Consider the following 23,764-nt stretch of genomic DNA (forward strand, 5'->3'; position numbering starts at 1 on the left):
TATCAACTTTGCCAAGTACATAGTGTAATTTTTTTCTCTGGCTTTATTAACTGTACTTATGCCTAAAAATACATCACAAAATTTGATTCTAAAAATTAAAAACATAATATATCCAATGATAGGTTTAATATATATAATTTGGCAAATATATTTCTTTGTTCTTAATTACACAAGATGTACATATAAAAATATATATAAATGTATCTGAACTTCATTCCCTTTCCCATCATTATTACTACATGTATTACATAGTAAAAGTTTCAAAAGCCTTCACAAAGTCGCCCCTTTTGAAAACACACAGTACCTTAACATCACTTGCTGAGATAAAGGATTTATTCCACAAAACGTGTTTTGTATGCTAATAATCTATTCTACAGGTTCCCCCCCCCAAAAAATGCATGTTTTCAAATGTTTTATTTGACTGATGATTTACACCATATGAATGCATATGAAGGCAGTCATGAAGTTTGCAGGTGATTGTGTGATTGAGTTTCTGAATGAATGGATTAATTCCTGGGGTTTAACGTCAGACAGACAGACAGACAGACAGATATAATATTATTGGCGTTCCATTCGTTGGAATGATTCACGCCAAAGCAATACAACAGCATCGATTACAGTTCATGGCACAACACACAAAAAGATAGGCAGAGAAAAAAAAACAGTTCATAACAGCAGCATACAAACGCAAATGGACTGAACCAGAAAGTTGCAGAATGGAATTCTGACCATGCAAACCAATAATAAAACACACCATCAAAACCTACGGCAACTGAAAACGTAGTTTCCAAGAGCTTGGAACACTTTTTCCACGTTTCTTACCGGCTTAAGCACAAATTCCATCCACGATCTACGCACTCCTGCACAAACGAGATCATGGAAAAGTTCAGTTCTTTGGGCTGTAAACCTGATGCATTTATAAAAAAAATGTTCAACAGTTTCTTTTACAAAGGCTCGAATCATGTAATTTAAACCTGTGGAGATATGAATTTAATGAGATATGGTTTGTTTGTAATCTATAAAACATAACTCCGGCTCTACGTGATGGGAATGTTTAACAAATGAGAGGAAACTCTGGGGTTGAATTGAAGAAAGAACCCTCCTTTCCCAGAGGTTTCCTACTGACTCTGCCACAGACCAATAAAATTTGACTGCATATTGCTACTAATGGCTGATGGTGTAAAACTAATGTTTCGGTTGACACTGGTGCAAGCAAGAGCTTGTTTTGCTAGGAAATCTGCCAATTCATTTCCAGCTATGCCTGCATGTCCTGGGACCCAACCAAGACTGAGTTTAACTCCTTTAAAATGTAGCACTGTACAAATATGTAAAACCTCTAAAACCATGGATAAGGATACACTCCAACTGAAGTTTCTTATGGCTTTCTAAGCACTTAAAGAATCCGTAAAAATAACAACATTATTCGGATTACAGTCCAGCAAAAAATACAGAAATGTTAAAATAGCCATAAGTTTAGCAGCAAATACTGAACTGAAATCGGATAACCGGAAGCTTTTATTATATTTAAGCCCTGTGATACAAAATGCTGTTCCCGCTTTGCCACTCTCCGGACATTTGGATGCATCCGTGTAAATATTCAGACAGTGTCTGAAATTTTCGCAGAAGTAACTCATTGCAAAGGATTTTATGACATTTACCGGATCAGATTTCTTAATTATATTTTAAAGATCTAATGGGATGTAGGAGGGAACCAAGTGCCAATGTGGAAAGTTAGGGACAGAGATTTTTTGAAGGCAACTTGTGTTACAGTCAGAACGTTCAATTATATCCAGTGCTCTAAGATTAAATGGCTTATACTTCTCATGAACATTCAAAATGCTGTCATATTCACACGTGTTAAAACAGATGATGCTGAGTTATTAGGAGATGCTTCAATACAAGAGAATATTTCAGAGTTGATACCGATACTGGTTAATGGTCACTTCCACAAGGAGAGTGATAATCTATTGACCACGTGCACATAGAGCCTAGTCTTTTGGATGATAATGTCAGGTCTATTGCTGAAAGTTTCCATGAATACGCATTTAAAAGAGTTCCAGAACCTTCATTTAATAAGACCAGTTCATAATCTTGGATAACCTCATACAAAATTCTACCATTTGTGTCAATACCAGTGCTGCCCCACACAGGGTGGTGCGCATTGGAGTCACCAGAGATAATAACAGGATTCGGAGCACATTGACCCAGTAAGGTCTTAAGATGATTGTAGTCTCGCTTCTTACATGGGTTATATAAGTTTACAACATTATCCGACCTGTTACTGTCCTTTACCACCTGCAAACAATGGCACTCAATAACTTTGAATGGGGGTAACTTTACTTCACTAAATGAGAGGCCATTCTTGATAAACATAGCCACCTCTGCTCCCACATAACCTGTCTTCTCTAATTATACCATATCCAGGAAAACTAAAATCATACTCAGGCTTCAAAAATGTTTCCTGTAAACAAACTATGTCTGGTTTTGGATCAAGATTAGAAAGGAAAAAATTAAATTCCTGACCATGGGCATACCACGACGGGGTGTTTTGTTGCAAGATGTTGAAGGACATTATAGTAAGTATACAACCCGAGATTCCACACAAATATACATATTGGAACTTATCCAGTATTTATGCGTAAAGATTTACTGCTGCGTTTTTCCCCACAATTCCTTAATATCGACGACAGAACTACCAAGATGACGCTCTGCACATTCAGCAATATGGTCAATTACTTTTTTCCCTTTTGACCCAGGGGCCTCCGTGGTTCAGTTGGTTAGTGCGCTAGCTGTGAGTTCAAAACCAGTTCATGCTGGCTTCCTCTCCGACCGTATGTGAGAAGGTTTGCCAGCAACCTGCGGATGGTCGTGGGTTTCCCCCAGGCTCTGCCCGGTTTCCACCCACCATAATGCTGGCCGGCGTCGTATAGGTGAAACATTCTTGAGTACGGCGTAAAACACCAATTAAAATAAATAAATAAATAAATTTCCCTTTTGACACTTTGATATAATGAAACAGTATCCCTGTTAGCAGAGTAACAACACTTATTACTGTAGACGAACTATTCATTTCGGTCTGAACAGCCGCCTCAGAATCAGTTTCGGTACTAGTGCTTTTCTTTGAACATTTGCCTAAAGATACCTTTATGATCTACAATGTGAACTACATGGAATTGCATGCTCTTGACCAGTCGGGATATCCCAAATGGATTCGTCAAAACCAGGATCCTATGAAAAATTCATGGCCTTACTTTCCTGGGTTCTCGAACCTTGTGAGTGTCCTTCTCAGCGAAGGACACTTTTTCTGTAACTCTAATAAACTGGGCTTTATTCGCCTCTTTAAGTTTTGGGCAACCCCAATTTACTGAGCTGTGGAGATTTCCACAGTTTACACACTTAGGGGCATTTTTGTTAGGGACAATCGTTGTACTCATGCCTTTGGCTGCATCGAAGGCACCTCTGATTACCACGGCATTCGGAAGCTACACGATTAAAACGTTGGCAACGGAAGCATCGAATAACTGAGGGAATATATTGTAAAACCTCGAATACCCCAAAGCCCAAGGCCACTTCATTGAGGATATTAACATCATCAATGGGTTTAACGTATTAACAATACCTATAACGTAACTTAACAATACTTTCAGTCATACGACCAGGAGTCATTAGGTGTGTGTACATATTTTGTGTCTTCTTGTGGCAGGGCGAGTCCATGACGCCACAGTGCTGCCGCACTGGAGCATCATGCCGAAGACACCAGACATGACACCCCAGTCAGTCAAATTATACTGACGCTAGGCCCAGCAGTCATGTTTCCTAGCTCTAACCTGTCAGTGCTGAGCTTCAAGCGTGGCACCAGCAAGTACGATTTTTAAAGTCTTTGATATTGCCCAACCCGTGTTTGATCCCGAGATCTCCCGGCTTTGAGGCGGAAGAAACAGTCAACTAGACACATGTACTGGTACCTATACTATTGCGGAAAACTGTATCTATTTCTCCCAAATGTTTAGTAAATGGCAAACTTTTCTGCAAAAGACTAATCAGAAACCAGGCCGTATCGTCGAGAAAAATAGGTTAATATAGCTAAGACATGGGTTAACATTTACAAGGCGTATCGCAATGTCAGGCATCAAAGGGGAAGAAACTACAGAGACGTTAAATCTAGATATTGACAATTTGTTCTACAAAAAACAGTCAAAAGGCGGACATAAGAGAACTTTTTCGTTGTGTGACTGAGTCTCTCCTTATGTTTAAGGAGGAAGCGCCTTTACATAAAGTACAGTAAACTACAAATATGGTTGCACTTTTTTGTTTTCACAAACAGTGAATAAGACACCTGAGACAATCCACAAACGTTAACTTTTGTGTTATTTTGAGGTATGTTTGAAAGGCAAAACAGCCTGCTGGAAAAAAACATCAGTACCGTATCAAAAATAATATCTTAATAAACTTGTGTTTCTAAAATGATTTACAATTATTTACTCCAGAAGTACATAGCCTTTTTGTTGAATATAATTCGTCAATAATAGCGAAACCGATTAAGTCATTTCAGAAGATTGAAAGTTGGTGCAAGTTACCAATTATCATCTACTGTCTATTTTCAGATCCAATGAGATTTGTTGGAAATATTCTTTATACTGGGTATCAATACCCCTGATTTAAGAGTAACAGGAAATATGTCAATTCACATTTTTTTCTGACGGAGATGCCTATTATCATGCCATGTAATTTATAAATGATACAAAGGTTGGGGCCTCCGTGGTTCCGATGGCTGGTGCCCTAGCCCAGATTTATGACCCTGGAGCTTCTCACCCATGCGGTCACTGTGGGTTCAAGTCCAGCTCATGCTGACTTTCTCTCCGGCCGTACGTGGTCTGCCAGCAACCTGCGGGCTCTGCTCTTCTGTAAATATACAAATGTATATCAAAAAACATCCCGTTAAAAACTGTCCAAGACATTTGGACATTTTATCTTTTCTAAGAACTTTCCAAGCAAGTTACACCAGGTATGATAATTTTACGTATGATAATTTACAGTGACCAGATTCCTGTTGCGAGCAAACACTTGTGAACTCAAGTTCACCCTGTGCACTGTCTCGATTTGTTAAACTTCATAATTCAAGTATGCACATCATGCAAGTACACACACCATGCACTTACGGTAATTTATTTATTTATATAATTGGTGTTTTACGCCGTACTTAACAATATTTCACTTATACGACGGCGGCCAGCATTATGGTGGGAGGAAACCGGGCATAGCCAGGGGGAAACCCACGACCATCCGTAGGTTGCTGTCAGATCTTCCCACTTCCGACCGGAGAGGAAGCCAGCATGAGCTGGACTTGAACTCACAGCGACCGCATTGGTGAGAGGCTCCTGGGTCAATACGCTGCGCTAGCACGCTAACCGACTGATCCACGGAGGCCCCTCCACTTACGGTAAAAGTAACAAGCTATTCATACAAAACACTTCTTATGAGATCGTTCGGGATCACATGATAGTGTATGGCAGGCCTAGAATCCAACCTTTGAAATTTTTGTAAATCGCTTAGAAAAAGTTTTAAAAGATAAAAGAAACTTTCTTTGACAGTTTCTGATGTAGGCCTAAACTTAAGTGTTATGACTATATACCATTGTTTTCATACCTTTGTGATATAAAGTATGACTTCAATTACAGAGTGGTTAATCATCGTTTCAGAAATGAAAGACAATAAATCTTCTGACCATTTACATTTTCAACCAGGCATCACATTACTTTTCAAAGTGCTGTAAAAATCATTCGAAATTCTTTTTTAATGATTAACAGCAAAGTACAGTAGTAATATACAACCTTTGACAAATCAATCCTCCTTCTGCATAGTGATAATGATAATTAATTATAAATTTAAATCCTGATATATTTTCCTTCAGCCGTATGTAATCATCATGATTGACATTAGGATAATAACTCACAGTATACATATTTGAAACATCCCGCCATTTGCCCTTTCTACAAGGGGCTATTTGTCGTATCATCTTATTGTTAAATTTGTCTAGTCAAGGGCTGACTATACCTTTCAGCAATTTCATAGGCAATTCACACTTTTCAGTTTTGTTCAATGCAGCTTGAATGGCACATCAACACTCGAACCAATATGGTGGAGTGAGTGAGTGAGTGCTTGGGGTTTAATGTTGAACTTAACAATGTTTCAGTCATATGACGACGAAGGAATCTTTAGAGTGCATGTGATGTGCCTCCTTGTTGCAGGATGGATTTCCATCGCTCTTTTATCTAGTGCTAGTATCAAGTACCGAAGGCAAGTAAGCCACCCCGCCTGAGCCATTATACTGATACAGGTCAACCAGCTGTTGCATTATCCCCCTTCATGCTGAATGCCAAGCAAGGAGGTTACAACTTCCTCTTTTAAAGTCTTAGGTGTGACTCGACCCAGGATTGACCCTAGATCCAATATGGTGGAGTTTATGCCTTGTACTTTTTTATGACGACGAGTAATCATATGTGTGTGTGTACATATACTGTGTCTCTTAGTGGCAGGGTGGGTCCATGCTGCCAAAGTGCTGCCACCACTAATGACTAAATAAAAATTCATCATTTCTTCTTTAATATGTACCTTTGTCCTCAGTCAATATCTCAGTCAAGGTATCCATCAAATTTGACTGCAAAAAACAAATAAATAAATAAATAAATAAATTAGGGAACAATTACATGTATTTACTTTGGATTTATAATATCCCGTGTTAGCTATCTTTCAAAATATCCAGTGTGTTTGATACGTATAATGTAATGTAATGTGATGTAATATGTAATATACGTATGACCTTCATCATTCACTCGCTACGACGTAGCGTTAAGCAATAATCATTCACTCCTTCATCATTCACTTTACTCATTAAATGTATGGGATAATTAACAATGGTTCAGGCAACGTGCATTAATGCATAATGCAAATGTTGGTATGGTAAATATATCCTAACATTAGACATGAAGACAATTACCTTTGAGGACTGCTTGTGTTCATATCCACTTTCTTTGATACAGAAGACATAAGTTGTTCTACCACCCATGGATGTGAATCCTTCAGAGATAAGCAGAAAACCTCGAAAGCCTTTGGCCCTCGCTTCGGTAACATGTCCAGTAAACAGACCATTCGATCTTTGGGTGTAGTCTGACACTGACATCTCTGCACATCGTCTTCACTCAATATTTTCTTCTCAAATAGCAAATCTCGCACATCTTGAAATTCAACTTCACTTAAAATAAACGTTCTGTTGACCCTCAACCGTTCTTTGTCCAAGTTAACCATGCCAAACTCTGAAAAACATCAAAAATAGTTGCTTGAGAGTTGCCTGTAACATAAGAGAATTGCTTGGGGGGAGCTGGTGATTACTCTGTAGCCTGCTACTTGTTTGCCTGTAGCCTGCTGGTGCTTTGATAATTGTACCAGAGGGCAATGATAATTGTACCAGAGGGCAATGACAATCTTATCAGACAGCAATGATAATCTTATCTGAAGGCAATGATTTTCTTACCAGAAGACAATGATAATCTTACCAGATGGCAACGATAATCTTACCAGAAGGCAATGACAATCTTACCAGAAGGCAATGAAAAACTTACCAGGAGGCAACAATAATCTTACAAGAAGGCAACAATAATCTTACCAGATGGCAACGATAATCTTACCAGAGGGTAACAATAATCTTACCAGCTGACAATAATACTCTTACCAGATGGCAACGATAATCTTACCAGAAGGCAACGATAGTCTTACTGGAAGGCAAAGCCAGTCTAGCCATCCGGCAATGGTATTCTTACCAGTGGTGGGATTAGGTACTATGCCAGCTTCAGAGTCGTGAATGTCAGCACAAACGTTTGGTAGTGTTTCCAGAGGACTGTGGACATTTCCAGAACTGGAATGTCTTTCACTCGAAGAATTGGAGTCTTGACTTGTAACATTCATTTATTTTTTTAATAGTTGTTCTAGAATTTTTTCTCTATTATTATCTCTCCATTACTGTTATTCTCACTAAAACTGTGAAGTGTTTCATTTTTTTTTTTTTGGAGAGAACGGCTAATCAGACATTTATGCAAGCTCAGTATGTTTTAGGTAAGGACCTGAAATTAACTTCTGGAAACTTCTGATCACATGATTTGGCAGCCATGTTGAATTTTATGCCTTGTCGCACCAGGTCCTTTGTTCATGTTCAAATCCTGTTACCTAATGTCCAATATTGTAGAATGCTCCACGAACCTCATCTTCTTGCAATATCAAGGTATCATAGTAATCATCAAAGCAATGATGATGTGATGACTGCTGTTTCACTGATGTCTGAATCAGTTGTTTGTCAATTTTGTGAAAAATTTTGTCACTCATCCCACTTGTTTTTTGAGAGTTGTACAGTGCATGTGTAATGCTTATCAATATGGTACTTTGGAGTTTTATCGCTAAAGGTAAAGAAAAATTCTACTGCATCACATGACCAGCCCAAAAAAATTAAGAAAACTATTTTTGACCACGTTTACTATTACATGGTCGTCTGAAAAAAGTTTCACAAGTATTTTTGAGTAGACGAATAATGGAGAACATCTAGGCAATACAGTGTATCTCAGTGTACATGCACTCCCTGTGTGCACACCAAGTCTGAAAGTAGGTGCCAGACATTTTTCAACACAACCCTTTAGAGAAAGTGGTAAAGACTCACATTGTCTATACTGGACCTAGATGTAGCATGCATATCACTTTCTACAAAAAGGGGGTTTTCAATAATACATGGGACCAGAGACAGGAAAATCAGCAATTAAAAGTCTCACCTCCGGAGGTACTGCCATTCATGCCATTTCCACCTGGGACAAAAACAAAGTATCAACATTTCAACATGTTGTATTTCAGCTAAAATGAGGTATAAATGTACTATTTCGGTACATTTATTTTTCCATAAAGGCCTTAAAATTAGACCTCTAATGTTAACACTCACATTTTCCTAACAATGAATTTAATCAAACCTGGCCAAATAAAAAACAAGTGGCTGGAAAAGTTAATCCATCAGAACCAAGCAAAATATGTCACTTGAAAAATGCTAAACTTACATGTGCTTAAGATACAGAACATTTGATGTCAAACCGTTAGTAAACTGCTTGTAAGTGAGAAGGTTTGTCCGCAACCTTTGAATGATCGTGGGTTTTTCACGGGTTCTGCCCAGTTTCCTCCAACCGTAATACTTCATACAAGTGAAATATTCTTGACTATGGAGTAACACACCTATCAAATACTAGTAAATAAATACAAGTAAACCGCTTGTGTTGTACTATAGATGGATCATATATCAGGTGGGCATAAAAAATAGGCCGTAGTTTGATGCTCCATTCCTACATTCAAATGGCATGATTTTGTTAATATACTGACTAATTATCAAGGTCATAGCTAGAGTAGTCTGCACACAGGGTTAAAATGAAAACATAGCCTCAAAAGCGCACGTTTCGGTGACCCACAGTGCATCACCACATTGCATCACCTGTCAGGTGTCTTGAGGGTCACACAGAAAAATTCACTGAGGATGAAATAAAAGCACGCATCAAGGACTGCTGGAAAAATTACTCTTAAGGAGATTCAGGACTCAATCAAGAAACATTTGTGAGCCGTCTACAGTGAAGATGGAGGACCAATTGATCTCCTTTTCAAGTAAAATAAGGTAGAACATCATTTTGAAATGTCCGCAACATGCGTTTTTGACTCTATTTTGATTTTGGTCCCATGAACAGAAGTCTTAAAGAATGAAATTGAAACTTGGTCTGTATACTTGGGACATATTGGCTTGTGAGTGTGTAAATTTTTAGAAGCTGACGGAAGAGAGTTTCAGAGATATTGCGTCTCAAAGTACGGCCCATTTTTTTTTTACCCACTCGATACTATTGCAAGTTTGTTATCACAGCATGATATCAGGATTATTCTGCAAGATATCACATGATCATGTTCTTAACATGTCTAATGTGTTGTTGAGTCAGCCAGATAGGACATCTCGGAAGAAAATTTTTGTATAACATTTTCTCATTGAATTTATTTGTTTGATACTTATTTTGTACCATACTAGAGGAGTTTGGCTCATTGTAATCCTTCAACCTTTTTGTTTTCTGCTTAGGCATTCTTCTTAGCAGACTGTTGAAGTTACGCTTTTTGTGAAGCCCTGAATCTGGTGAATCCAACTGGTGTGGTTTTGTCTCAAAAATCAACTTATAAATGTGTATTAATTGCACTGAAAGTTGCTCTTTCACGAGCAAAAAGCTTGAGGATCAAGGGTATACGATGGCCAATACGATGGTTGTAAAGCACTTGTTGTTACCAAAGCCTCATGAAGAGTGACCAACCTTAAATCTACAAATACATTCTGCATGCTTTGTTTCAGAGTTTCTTATTACATACCTTTAAGACAAAACCGGATTTGTGATATTTTCCTGGTCATTTTATTCACATCATTAAAAAGACAGATCATTATAGCCCATTAGGCTGTTTCATATTGAAAATATTTGGCTATCAGCTATAGCCTTTTAAATTACATTTTCACAGTCAGCCTAAAATCTTGAGTCACGCTAAAACCTTAATGGGACACCTACATTGCCACTTCCACTCCACCCACAAAAATGAGCAAGTGAGAACTCTTAAGCAGAATGAGCCACTGAGAACACTTAAGCAGAATGACCTAGTGAGAACAATTATGCAGAATGAGCCAGTGAGAACGCTTCAGTAAACTGAGCCAGTGAGAGCATACTAGATGGCTGCTTTCAGCTTGCATAATAGGTGGCTGCCATCAGTTTGCATACTAGATGGCTGCCATCAGTTTGCATACTAGATGGCTGCTTTCAGCTTGCATAATAGGTGGCTGCCATCAGTTTGCATACTAGATGGCTGCCATCAGCTTGCATACTACATGGCTGCCATCAACTTGCATACTAGATGGTTGCCATCAGCTTGCATACTAGATGGCTGCCATCAGCTTCCATACTAGATGGCTGCCATCAATTTGCATACTAGATGGATGCTATTGGTTTAAATACTGGATGGTTGCTATCAGCTTCCATACTGGATAGCTGCCATCAGCTTGCATACTAGACGGATGCCATCAGCTTGAATACTGGATGGCTGCTCTCAGCTTGCACACTGAATGGCTGCTTTCTGCTTAAATACTGGATGGTTGCCTTCAGCTTGAATACAGGATGGACACCTTCAGTTTGCACTCTGGATGCCTGAAGCATGCATACTGAATGGCTGCACTGCTGCATATTGTCACAATATTCAAACAATGTGATGTTTCATTTTATGCAAAACTTGAAATTTTTCAAAGGTTTTAAATTCAGCAGTCTTTATTACTTAAGTTCTATGTATGTTTAATAATTCTGCCATTGCCATCTGGCTCACGAAGAGAAATGCTAAAACTCACCAAGTGTGACTGTTCGTTCTCCTGAGGCTGGGGATGTGACACCATTAGACTCAGACTTGGGTGCTGATGGCAATGGTGACAAAACATAAAACATAAACATTGCTGGTGATTCACAGATCACTGGAGAAATATCAAACTGGCCAATAAGTCCTGATTTATATTGCAATTTCTTTCTTTATTTGATGAAAAGAGAGCACTATTTTATTTAAGTATTCCAACGACTTGAAAGCTTCTTGTTTTTCCACTGTCTTGTGTATTGGAAGGCTTTGCCAGCAATACAGTGTATGCCAGTGTACATGCAGTCCCCGTGTGCATACCAAGTATGAAAATAGGTGCCAGACATTTTTCAACACAACCCTTTAGAGAATAAAGTATATTACATATACTGGACTTAGATTTAGCTTGCATATCACTGTCTACAAACAGGGGGTTTTCAATAATACATGGGACCAGAGACAGGAAAATCAGCAATTAAAATTCTCACCTCCTGATGTACTGCCATTCATGCCATTTCCACCTGGGACAAAAACAAAATATCAGCATTTCAACATGTTGTATTTCAGCTAAAATATGGTATAAATATACTATTTCTGAAGTACATAAGGACCTTAAAATTAGATGTCTAATGTTAACACTCACATTTTTCTCACAATGAAGTTAATCAAACCTGGCCAAATAAAAAACAAGTGGCTTGAATAGTTAATCCCTCAGAACCAAGCAAAATGTGTCATTTGAAAAACGCTAAACCTATATGTGCTTGGGATACAGAACATTTAATGTCAAACCATTAGTAAAGTGCTTGTAAGTGAGAAGGTCTGTCAGCAACCTTTGAATGATCATGGGTTTTTCACGGGTTCTGCTCAGTTTCCTCCAACCATAATGCTGAGTGCTGTCGTAAAAGTGAAATATTCTTGACTACGGAGTAACACACCTAACAAACACAAGTAAATAAATAGAAGTAAACCACTTGTGTTGCACTATAGATGGATCATATATCAGGTGGGCATAAAAAAATAGTCCGGGCTTTTATGCTCCATTCCTCTATTATCCTTTTTTTAAACCCTTTCAATCTTCAGACATTCAAAAATGGCATGATTTTGTTAATACACTGACTAATTTTAAAGGTCATAGCTAGAGTAGTTTGTACACAGGGTTAAAATGAAAACATAGCCTCAAAAATGCACTTTCCGCGTGTCCGGTGTCATGAGGGTCGCACAGAAAAATTCACTGAGGATGAACTAAAAGCACGCATCAAAGACTGCTGGAAAAAAATTACTCTTAAGGAGATTCGGGACTCAATCAAGAAACATTTGTGCGCCGTCTACTGAGAAGATGGAGGACCGATTGATCTCCTTTTCAAGTAAAATAAGGTAGAACATCATTCTGAAATGTCCCCAACATGCGTTTTTCACACTATTTTGATTTTGGTCCCATGAACAGAAATCTGAAAGGATGAAATTGAAATCTGGTCTGTATACTTGGGACATATTGGCTTGTGAGTGTGTACATTTTTAGAAGCTGACGTAGGACAGTTTCAGAGATATTGAGTGTCAAAGTGCAGCCCATATTTTTATACCCACCCGATACTACTGCAAGTTTGTTATAATACTCTGGTCTCTGGTTTCTTCCATAATGATAATGATATCAGGATTATTCTGCAAGATATCACATGATCATGTTCTTAACATGTCTAATATGTTGTTGAGTCAGCCAGATAGGACATCTCGGAAGAAAATTTTTGTATAACATTTTCTCATTGAATTTATTTCTTTGATACTTATTTTGTACCATACTAGAGTATTCTGGCTCATTGTAATTCTTCAACCTTTTTGTTTTCTGCTTAGGCACTCTTCTTAGCAGACTGTTGAAGTTACGCTTTTTGTGAAGCCCTGAACCTGGTGAATACAACTGGTGTGGTTTTGTCTCAAAAATCAACTCATAAATGTGTATTCATTGCACTGAAAGTTGCCCTTTCACGAGCAAAAAGCTTGAGAATCTAGGGTACACGATGGCCACTAGAGGTGGAAGAAACCAGAGACCAGAGTATTATTATGGATAGGCACATCATTTTGGACAAAGGCAAAAGTGGCTTTCAATATTAGACTAGGCTAACAGCCACACAAACCTTGTTAAGCACTTGTTGTTACCAAAGCCTCATGAAGAGTGACCAACCTTAAATCTACAAATACGTTCTGCATGCTTTGTTTCAGAGTTTCTTATTTTTAAGAAACCTTTAAGACAAAACCGGATTTGTGAAATTTACCTGGTCATTTTACTAACATCATTAAAAAGACAGATCATTATAGCCCATTAGGCTGTTTCATGTTGAAAATATTTGGCTATCAACTATAGCCTTTTAAATTACATTTTGACAGTCAGCCTAAAATCTTGAGTCACGCTAAAACCTTAATGGGACACCTACATTGCCACTTCCCCTCCACCTACAAAAATCAGCAAGTGCGAAATCTTAAGCAGAATGAGTAAGTGAGAACACTTAAGCAGAATGAGCCAGTGAGAACACTTCAGTAAACTGAGCCAGTGAGAGCATACTGGATGGCTGCCATCAGCATGCATACTAGATGGCTGCTTTCAGCTTGCATAATAGGTGGCTGCCATCAGTTTGCATACTCGATGGCTGCCATCAGCTTGCATACTAGATGGCTGCCATCAGTTTGCATACTAGATGGATGCTATTGGTTTAAATACTGGATGGTTGCCATCAGCTTCCATACTGGATGGCTGCTTTCAGCTTACATACTAGACGGATGCCATCAGCTTGAATACTGGATGGCTGCTCTCAGCTTGCACACTGGATGGCTGCTTTCAGCTTAAATACTGGATGGTTGCCATCAGCTTGAATACAGGATAGACACCTTCAGTTTGCACTCTGGATGCCTGAAGCATGCATACTGAATGGCTGCACTGCTGCATATTGTCACAATATTCAAACAATGTGATGTTTCATTTTATGCAAAACTTGAAATTTTTGAAAGGTTTTAAATTCAGCAGTCTTTATTACTTAAGTTCTATGTATGTTTAATAATGCAGCCATTGCCATCTGGCTCACGAAGGGAAATGCTAAAACTCACCAAGTGTGACTGTTCGTTCTCCTGAGGCTGGGGATGTGACACCATTAGACTCAGACTTGGGTGCTGATGGCACTGGTGACAAAACATAAAACATAAACATTGCTGGTGATTCACAGATCACTGGAGAAATATCAAACTGGCCAATAAGTCCTGATTTATATTGCAATTTCTTTCTTTATTTGATGAAAAGAGAGCACTATTTTATTTAAGTATTCCAACTACTTGAAAGCTTCTTGTTTTTCCACTGTCTTGTGTATTGGAAGGCTTTGCCAGCAATACAGTGAATGCCAGTGTACATGCAGTCCCCGTGTGCATACCAAGTATGAAAATAGGTGCCAGACATTTTTCAACACAACCCTTTAGAGAATAAAGTATATTATATATACTGGACTTAGATTTAGCTTGCATATCACTTTCTGCAAAAAGGGGGTTTTCAATAATACATGGGACCAGAGACAGGAAAATCAGCAATTAAAATTCTCACCTCCTGAGGTACTGCCATTCATGCCATTTCCACCTGGGACAAAAACAAAATATCAGCATTTCAACATGTTGTATTTCAGCTAAAATATGGTATAAATATACTATTTCTGAAGTACATAAGGGCCTTAAAATTAGATGTCTAATGTTAACACTCACATTTTTCTCACAATGAAGTTAATCAAACCTGGCCAAATAAAAAACAAGTGGCTTGAATAGTTAATCCATCAGAACCAAGCAAAATGTGTCATTTGAAAAACGCTAAACCTATATGTGCTTGAGATAAAGAACATTTAATGTCAAACCATTAGTAAAGTGCTTGTAAGTGAGAAGGTCTGTCAGCAACCTGTGAATAATCATGGGTTTTACACGGGTTCTGCTCAGTTTCCTCCAACCATAATGCTGAGTGCTGTCGTAAAAGTGAAATATTCTTGACTACGGAGTAACACACCTAACAAACACTAGTAAATAAATAGAAGTAAACCACTTGTGTTGCACTATAGATGGATCATATATCAGGTGGGCATAAAAAAATAGTCCGGGCTTTTATGCTCCATTCCTCTATTATCCTTTTTTTTAAACCCTTTCAAACTTCAGACATTCAAATGGCATGATTTTGTTAATACACTGACTAATTTTCAAGGTCATAGCTAGAGTAGTTTGTACACAGGGTTAAAATGAAAACATAGCCTCAAAAATGCACTTTCTGCGTGTTCGGTGTCATGAGGGTCGCACAGAAAAATTCACTGAGGATGAACTAAAAGCACGCATCAAAGACTGCTGGAAAAAAATTACTCTTAAGGAGATTCGGGACTCAATCAAGAAACATTTGTGCGCCGTCTACTGAGAAGATGGAGGACCAATTGATCTCCTTTTCAAGTAAAATAAGGTAGAACATCATTCTGAAATGTCCCCAACATGCGTTTTTCACACTATTTTGATTTTGGTCCCATGAACAGAAATCTGAAAGGATGAAATTGAAATCTGGTCTGTATACTTGGGACATATTGGCTTGTGAGTGTGTACATTTTTAGAAGCTGACGTAGGACAGTTTCAGAGATATTGAGTGTCAAAGTGCAGCCCATATTTTTATACCCACCCGATACTACTGCAAGTTTGTTACAATACTCTGGTCTCTGGTTTCTTCCATAATGATAATGATATCAGGATTATTCTGCAAGATATCACATGATCATGTTCTTAACATGTCTAATATGTTGTTGAGTCAGCCAGATAGGACATCTCGGAAGAAAATTTTTGTATAACATTTTCTCATTGAATTTATTTGTTTGATACTTATTTTGTACCATACTAGAGTATTCTGGCTCATTGTAATCCTTCAACCTTTTTGTTTTCTGCTTAGGCACTCTTCTTAGCAGACTGTTGAAGTTACGCTTTTTGTGAAGCCCTGAACCTGGTGAATACAACTGGTGTGGTTTTGTCTCAAAAATCAACTCATAAATGTGTATTCATTGCACTGAAAGTTGCCCTTTCACGAGCGAAAAGCTTGAGCATCAAGGGTATACGATGGCCACTAGAGGTGGAAGAAACCAGAGACCAGAGTATTATTATGGATAGGCACATCATTTTGGACAAAGGCAAAAGTGGCTTTCAATATTAGACTAGGCTAACAGCCACACAAACCTTGTTAAGCACTTGTTGTTACCAAAGCCTCATGAAGAGTGACCAACCTTAAATCTACAAATACATTCTGCATGCTTTGTTTCAGAGTTTCTTATTACATACCTTTAAGAAATTTGTGAAATTTACCTGGTCATTTTACTAACATCATTAAAAAGACAGATCATTATAGCCCATCAGGCTGTTTCATGTTGAAAATATTTGGCTATCAACTATAGCCTTTTAAATTACATTTTGACAGTCAGCCTAAAATCTTGAGTCACGCTAAAACCTTAATGGGACACCTACATTGCCACTTCCCCTCCACCTACAAAAATGAGCAAGTGAGAATTCTTAAGCAGAATGAGTAAGTGAGAACACTTAAGCAGAATGAACCAGTGAGAACACTTCAGTAAACTGAGCCAGTGAGAGCATACTGGATGGCTGCCATCAGCATGCATACTAGATGGCTGCTTTCAGCTTGCATAATAGGTGGCTGCCATCAGTTTGCATACTAGATGGCTGCCATCAGCTTGCATACTAGATGGCTGCCATCAGTTTGCATACTAGATGGATGCTATTGGTTTAAATACTGGATAGTTGCCATCAGCTTCCATACTGGATGGCTGCTTTCAGCTTACATACTAGACGGATGCCATCAGCTTGAATACTGGATGGCTGCTCTCAGCTTGCACACTGGATGGCTGCTTTCAGCTTAAATACTGGATGGTTGCCTTCAGCTTGAATACAGGATAGACACCTTCAGTTTGCACTCTGGATGCCTGAAGCATGCATACTGAATGGCTGCACTGCTGCATATTGTCACAATATTCAAACAATGTGATGTTTCATTTTATGCAAAACTTGAAATTTTTGAAAGGTTTTAAATTCAGCAGTCTTTATTACTTAAATTCTATGTATGTTTAATAATTCTGCCATTGCCATCTGGCTCACGAAGAGAAATGCTAAAACTCACCAAGTGTGACTGTTCGTTCTCCTGAGGCTGGGGATGTGACACCATTAGACTCAGCAATTACACTAACAGTGTAAGTCTGCCCTTTCTGCATGCTTGATGCGGCTATGATACAACTCTGTGGTTGGTTATCGTACACTCTTACTTCTTCACGGACTGTATCACCGTCTTGAGGCTTGGCAGTCACGATGACCTTGTCATGGTGACCTTCAACTGACCACATCACCTTGATGCTTCCCGATTCTTCATGGACACTAGTTAGGGTGGGTGCTGATGGCACTGGTGACAAAACATAAAACATAAACATTGCTGGTGATTTACAGATCACTGGAGAAATATCAAATTGGCCAATAGTGCCTGATTTATATTGCAATTTCTTTCTTTATTTGATGAAAAGAGAGCACTATTTTATTTAAGTATTCCAACTACTTGAAAGCTTCTTGTTTTTCCACTGTCTTGTGTATTGGAAGGCTTTGTTAGCAATACAGTGTATGCCAGTGTACATGCAGTGCCCGTGTGCATACCAAGTATGAAAATAGGTGCCAGAAATTTTTCAAAACAACCCTTTAGAGAACAAAGTATACTTGTGCTGTACCATAGATGGATCATATATCAGGTGGGCATAAAAAATAGGCCGTGCTTTGATACTCCATTCCTACATTATCCTTTTTTCAAACCCTTTCAAACTTTAGACATTCAAATGGCATGATTTTGTTAATATACTGACTAATTTTCAAGGTCATAGCTAGAGTAGTCTGCACACAGGGTTAAAATGAAAACATAGCCTCAAAAACGCACGTTCCGGTGACCCACAGTGCATCACCACATTGCATCACCTGTCAGGTGTCTTAAGGGTCGCATGGAAAAATTCACTGAGGATGAAATAAAAGCACGCATCAAGGACTGCTGGAAAAATTACTCTTAAGGAGATTCGGGACTCAATCAAGAAACATTTGTGAGCCGTCTACTGAGAAGATGGAGGACCGATTGATCTCCTTTTCAAGTAAAATAAGGCAGAACATCATTCTGAAATGTCCCCAACATGCGTTTTTTACACTATTTTGATTTTGGTCCCATGAACAGAAATCTGAAAGGATGAAATTGAAATCTGGTCTGTATACTTGGGACATATTGGCTTGTGAGTGTGTACATTTTTAGAAGCTGACGTAGGACGGTTTCAGAGATATTCAGTGTCAAAGTGCAGCCCATATTTTTATACCCACCCGATACTACTGCAAGTTTGTTATAATACTCTGGTCTCTGGTTTCTTCCATAATGATGATGATATCAGGATTATTCTGCAAGATATCACATGATCATGTTCTTAACATGTCTAATATGTTGTTGAGTCAGCCAGATAGGACATCTTGGAAGAAAATTTTTATATAACATTTTCTCATTGAATTTATTTGTTTGATACTTATTTTGTGCCATACTAGAGAATTTTGGCTCATTGTAATCCTTCAACCTTTTTGTTTTCTGCTTAGGCACTCTTCTTAGCAGCCTGTTGAAGTTACGCTTTTTGTGAAGCCCTGAACCTGGTGAATCCAACTAGTGTAGTTTTGTCTCAAAAATCAACTCATAAATGTGTATTCATTGCACTGAAAGTTGCCCTTTCACGAGCGAAAAGCTTGAGGATCTAGGGTATACGATGGCCACTAGAGGTGGAAGAAACCAGAGACCAGAGTATTATTATAGATAGGCACATCATTTTGGACAAAGGCAACAGTGGCTTTCAATATTAGACTAGGCTAACAGCCACACAAACCTTGTAAAGCACTTGTTGTTACCAAAGCCTCATGAAGAGTGACCAACCTTAAACTCATTTTACTCACATCATTAAAAAGACAGATCATTATAGCCCATTAGGCTGTTTCATGTTGAAAATATTTGGCTATCAGCTATAGCCTTTTAAATTACATTTTGACAGTCAGCCCAAAATCTTGAGTCAAGCTAAAACCTTAATCGGACACCTACATTGCCACTTCCCCTCCACCTACAAAAATGATCAAGTGAAAACTCTTAAGCAGAATGAGTAAGTGAGAACACTTAAGCAGAATGAGCCAGTGAGAACAATTACGCAGAATGAGCCAGTGAGAACGCTTCAGTAAACTGAGCCAGTGAGAGCATACTGGATGGCTGCCATCAGCATGCATACTAGATGGCTGCCATCAGCTTGCATAATAGGTGGCTGCCATCAGTTTGCATACTGGATGGCTGCCATCAGCATGCATACTAGATGGCTGCCATCAATTTGCATACTAGATGGCTCCCATCATCTTGCATACTACATGGCTGCCATCAGCTTGCATACTGGATAGCTGCTTTCAGCTTACATACTAAATGGATGCCATCAGCTTGAATACTGGATGGTTGCCATCAGCTTGCATACTGGATGGCTGCTTTCAGCTTACATACTAGATGGATGCCATCAGCTTGAATACTGAACGGCTGCTCTCAGCTTGCACACTGGATGGATGCTTTCAGCTTAAATACTGGATGGTTGCCTTCAGCTTGAATTCAGGATAGACACCTTCAGTTTGCACCCTGGATGCACTGCTGCATATTGTCACAATATTCAAACAATGTGAGGTTTCATTTTATGCAAAACTTGAAATTTTTGAAAGGTTTTAAATTCAGCAGTCTTTATTACTTAAGTTCTATGTATGTTTAATAATGCCTGTCATCAGCGGCCATTGCCATCTGGCTCACGAAGGGAAATGCTAAAACTCACCAAGTGTGACTGTTCGTTCTCCTGAGGCTGGGGATGTGACACCATTAGACTCAGCAATTACACTAACAGTGTAAGTCTGCCCTTTCTCCAGTCTTGATGCGGCTATGATACAACTCTGTGGCTGGTTATCAGAGACTTTTACTTCTTTGCGGGCTTTATCACCTTCTTGAGGCTGGGCAGTCACGATGACCTTGTCATGGTGACCTTCAACTGACCACATCACCTTGATGCCTCCCGATTCTTCATGGACACTAGTTAGGGTGGGTGCTGATGGCACTGGTGACAAAACATAAAACATATACATTTCTGGTGATTCACAGATCACTGGAGAAATATCAAATTGGCCAATAAGGCCTGATTTATATTGCAATTTCTTTCTTTATTTGATGAAAAGAGAGCACTACTTTTTTTTAAGTTTTCCAACTACTTGAAAGCTTCTTGTTTTTCCACTGTCTTGTGTATTGGAAGGCTTTGCTAGCAATACAGTATATGCCAGTGTACATGCAGTCCCCGTGTACATACCAAGCATGAAAATAGGTGCCAGAAATTTTCCGAAACAACCCTTTAGAGAATAAAGTATATTATACATACTGGACTTAGATTTAGCTTGCATATCACTGTCTGCAAAAAGGGGGTTTTCAATAATACATGGGACCAGAGACAGGAAAATCAGCAATTAAAATTCTCACCTCCTGAGGTACTGCCATTCATACCATTTCCATTTGGGACAAAACAAAGTATCAACATTTCAACATGTTGTATTTCAGCTAAAATATGGTATAAATATACTATTTCTGAAGTACATAAAGGCCTTAAAATTAGACCTCTAATGTTAACACTGACGTTTTTCTCACAATGAATTTAATCAAACCTGACCAAATAAAAAACAAGTGGCTCGAAAAGTTAATCCATCAGAACCAAACAAAATATGTCACTTGAAAAACGCTAAACTTACATGTGCTTGAGATACAGAACATTTGATGTCAAACCGTTAGTAAACTGCTTGTAAGTGAGAAGGTCTGTCAGCAGCCTGTGAATGATCCTGGGTTTTTCACGGGTTCTGCTCAGTTTCCTCCAACCATAATACTGGACGCTGTCGTACAAGTGAAATATTCTTGACTACGGAGTAACACACCTTTCAAATTACTAGTAAATAAATACAAGTAAACCGCTTGTGTTGTACTATAGATGGATCATATATCAGGTGGGCAAAAAAAAATAGGCCGTAGTTTGATGCTCCATTCCTCTATTATCCTTTTTTAAACCCTTTCAAACTTTAGACATTCAAATGGCATGCTTTTGTTAATACACTGGCTAATTTTCAAGGTCATAGCCAGAGTAGTCTGTACACAGGGTTAAAATGAAAACATAGCCTCAAATCGCACTTTCCGCGTGTCCGGTGTCATGAGGGTCGCACGGAAATATTCACTGAGGATGAACTAAAAGCACACATCAAAGACTGCTGGAAAAAAATTACTCTTAAGGATATTCGGTACTCAATCAGTTCATGGAAGAAACGTTTACACGCCGTCAACCAAGAAGATGGAGGACCAGTTGATCACCTTTTCAAGTAAAATAAGGTAGAACATCATTTTGAATTGTCCGCAACACTCTATTTTGATCTTAGTCCCGTGAACAGAAATCTTAAAGGATGAAATTGAAATTTGGTCTGCATACTTAGGCCATGATGGCTTTTCAGGATTATTCTGCAAGATATCACATGATCATGTTCTTAACATGCCTAATGTGTTGTTGAGTCAGGCAGATAGGACGTAAGACAGTCTTTGTATGACATTTTGTCATTGAATTTATTTATTTGATCCTTATTTTATGCCTTACTCAACAGTATTTTGGCTCACTGCAATCCTTCAGCCTTTTAGCATGTTAGCAAAGTGTTTATCCAAGCATATTCTGAAGACATTCTTCTTAGAAGACTCTTGAAGTTACGCTTTTTGTGAAGCCCTGAACCTGGCGAATCCAACTACTGTGGTTTTGTCTCAAAAATCAACTTATAAATGTGCATAAATTGCACTGAAAGTTGCTCTTTTACAAGTGAAAACGTTGAGGATCTAGGGTATTCGATGGCCACTAGAGGTGGAAGAAACCAGAGCGACCAGAGTATTAATACAGATAGGCAATTCATTTTGGAAGAGGACAAAAGTGGCTTTCAATATTAGACTAGGCTAACAGCCACACAAACATTGTAAAGCAATTGTTGTTACCAAAGCCTCATGGAGAGTGACCAACCTTGAATCTACAAATACAATCTTCATGTCTGGGTACATTTGAATTTATTTATTTATTTGATTGATTTACACCATACCCACGAATATTTCACATTTACAACAACGGCAATTTCAGAGTTCCTTTTCATATGTCCTTTGAAGTCAAAAACAACTTTTATGAAATTTATCGGTCATTTTATTCACACTCTCTAGCCTATGAACCTGGATCAGGAACAGATCAGGAACTTTTTCACTTAACAAACACTATTTGTTTATCTATTTAATTGGTTTTTACGCCGTACTCAAACATATCTCACTTATACGATGATGGGCAGCATTATGGTGGGAGGAAACTGAGCAGAGCCTGGGGGAAAACCATGAAAATCTTCCCACGAATAGCTTGTGAGGAAGCCAGCATGACCTGGAATTGAACTCACAGCAACTGCATTGGTGAGAGGCTCCTGTGTCATTGTGCCGAGCAGGTTTAAACTTGCTCCTCCTGTGTTCTAGCGGCTGACAGGCAAGCACCTTAGCCCCTTAGCCAAGGGTTACACTCCTTTCGTGACCTTATCAGTATTGTTCTAGTGTAGCTCTCACTTTCAAGTCTACTTCACACATATGTGTCTAGCCCTCATGGTAGCAGCCTTAACAACATATATGTTAATTTCAACTCATGACTGAATTATTGATTGAATGACATTTAACATCGTCCTTTCAATTATATGACGGTTGAACTGAAAATGGAGTGGAGGAAGCCAGAGTTCCGGCCCTCTTGGCAGGTAAATGACATCAACACGAAAAAAAGTACGCAACAAATATAGAGGTACTGGTAACTAAGAGATATAAAATGTGTCTCACAATTTATTCAAGAAAAGTTTTGGGGCTTACATTTCTCCATTTTCATTAAAACTATAGCCTTAGTTTTAGAGTTTCTTATCAGGTACCTATTAAGACAAAAACTGGATCTGTGAAATTTACCTGGACATTTTACTCACCTTCTATAAGACGAGCATTGCTTTCACCTGGATCTGGAACAGAAAAGTATTATTTACTTTATTTATTTATGTATTTGATTGTTGAATAATATAACTTTTCCACTAGACCTTACTTTGGCCCTCTCTATTATGGGTAAAAGAAGTCAGAGTGCCTATCCCAGACAAATGCAGTCAATTATATCCTTGAGAAGTGTTGTTTAATAACTCGCTGTTC

The 23,764-nt window shown here is 38.5% G+C and overlaps 1 protein-coding gene across 1 annotated transcript; it reads right to left on the minus strand.

Annotated features, from left to right (window-relative positions):
* Positions 1-402: 402 nt before the first annotated feature.
* LOC135464648 (uncharacterized) lies at positions 403-20,606 on the minus strand. The gene is made up of 10 exons (XM_064742128.1): positions 20,331-20,606; positions 17,600-17,875; positions 15,008-15,040; positions 14,524-14,595; positions 11,919-11,951; positions 11,435-11,497; positions 8,814-8,846; positions 6,998-7,313; positions 6,613-6,658; positions 403-4,902 (listed from the first exon to the last, which is right to left on the minus strand). Exons 1-9 carry the CDS (start codon positions 20,548-20,550, stop codon positions 6,649-6,651), a joined length of 1,056 nt encoding a protein of 351 aa, XP_064598198.1. The 5' UTR covers positions 20,551-20,606; the 3' UTR covers positions 403-4,902; positions 6,613-6,648.
* Between the last annotated feature and the right edge of the window lie 3,158 nt (positions 20,607-23,764).

Source organism: Liolophura sinensis, chromosome 4 (assembly GCF_032854445.1).
Source record: "Liolophura sinensis isolate JHLJ2023 chromosome 4, CUHK_Ljap_v2, whole genome shotgun sequence".
NCBI lineage: Eukaryota > Metazoa > Mollusca > Polyplacophora > Chitonida > Chitonidae > Liolophura > Liolophura sinensis.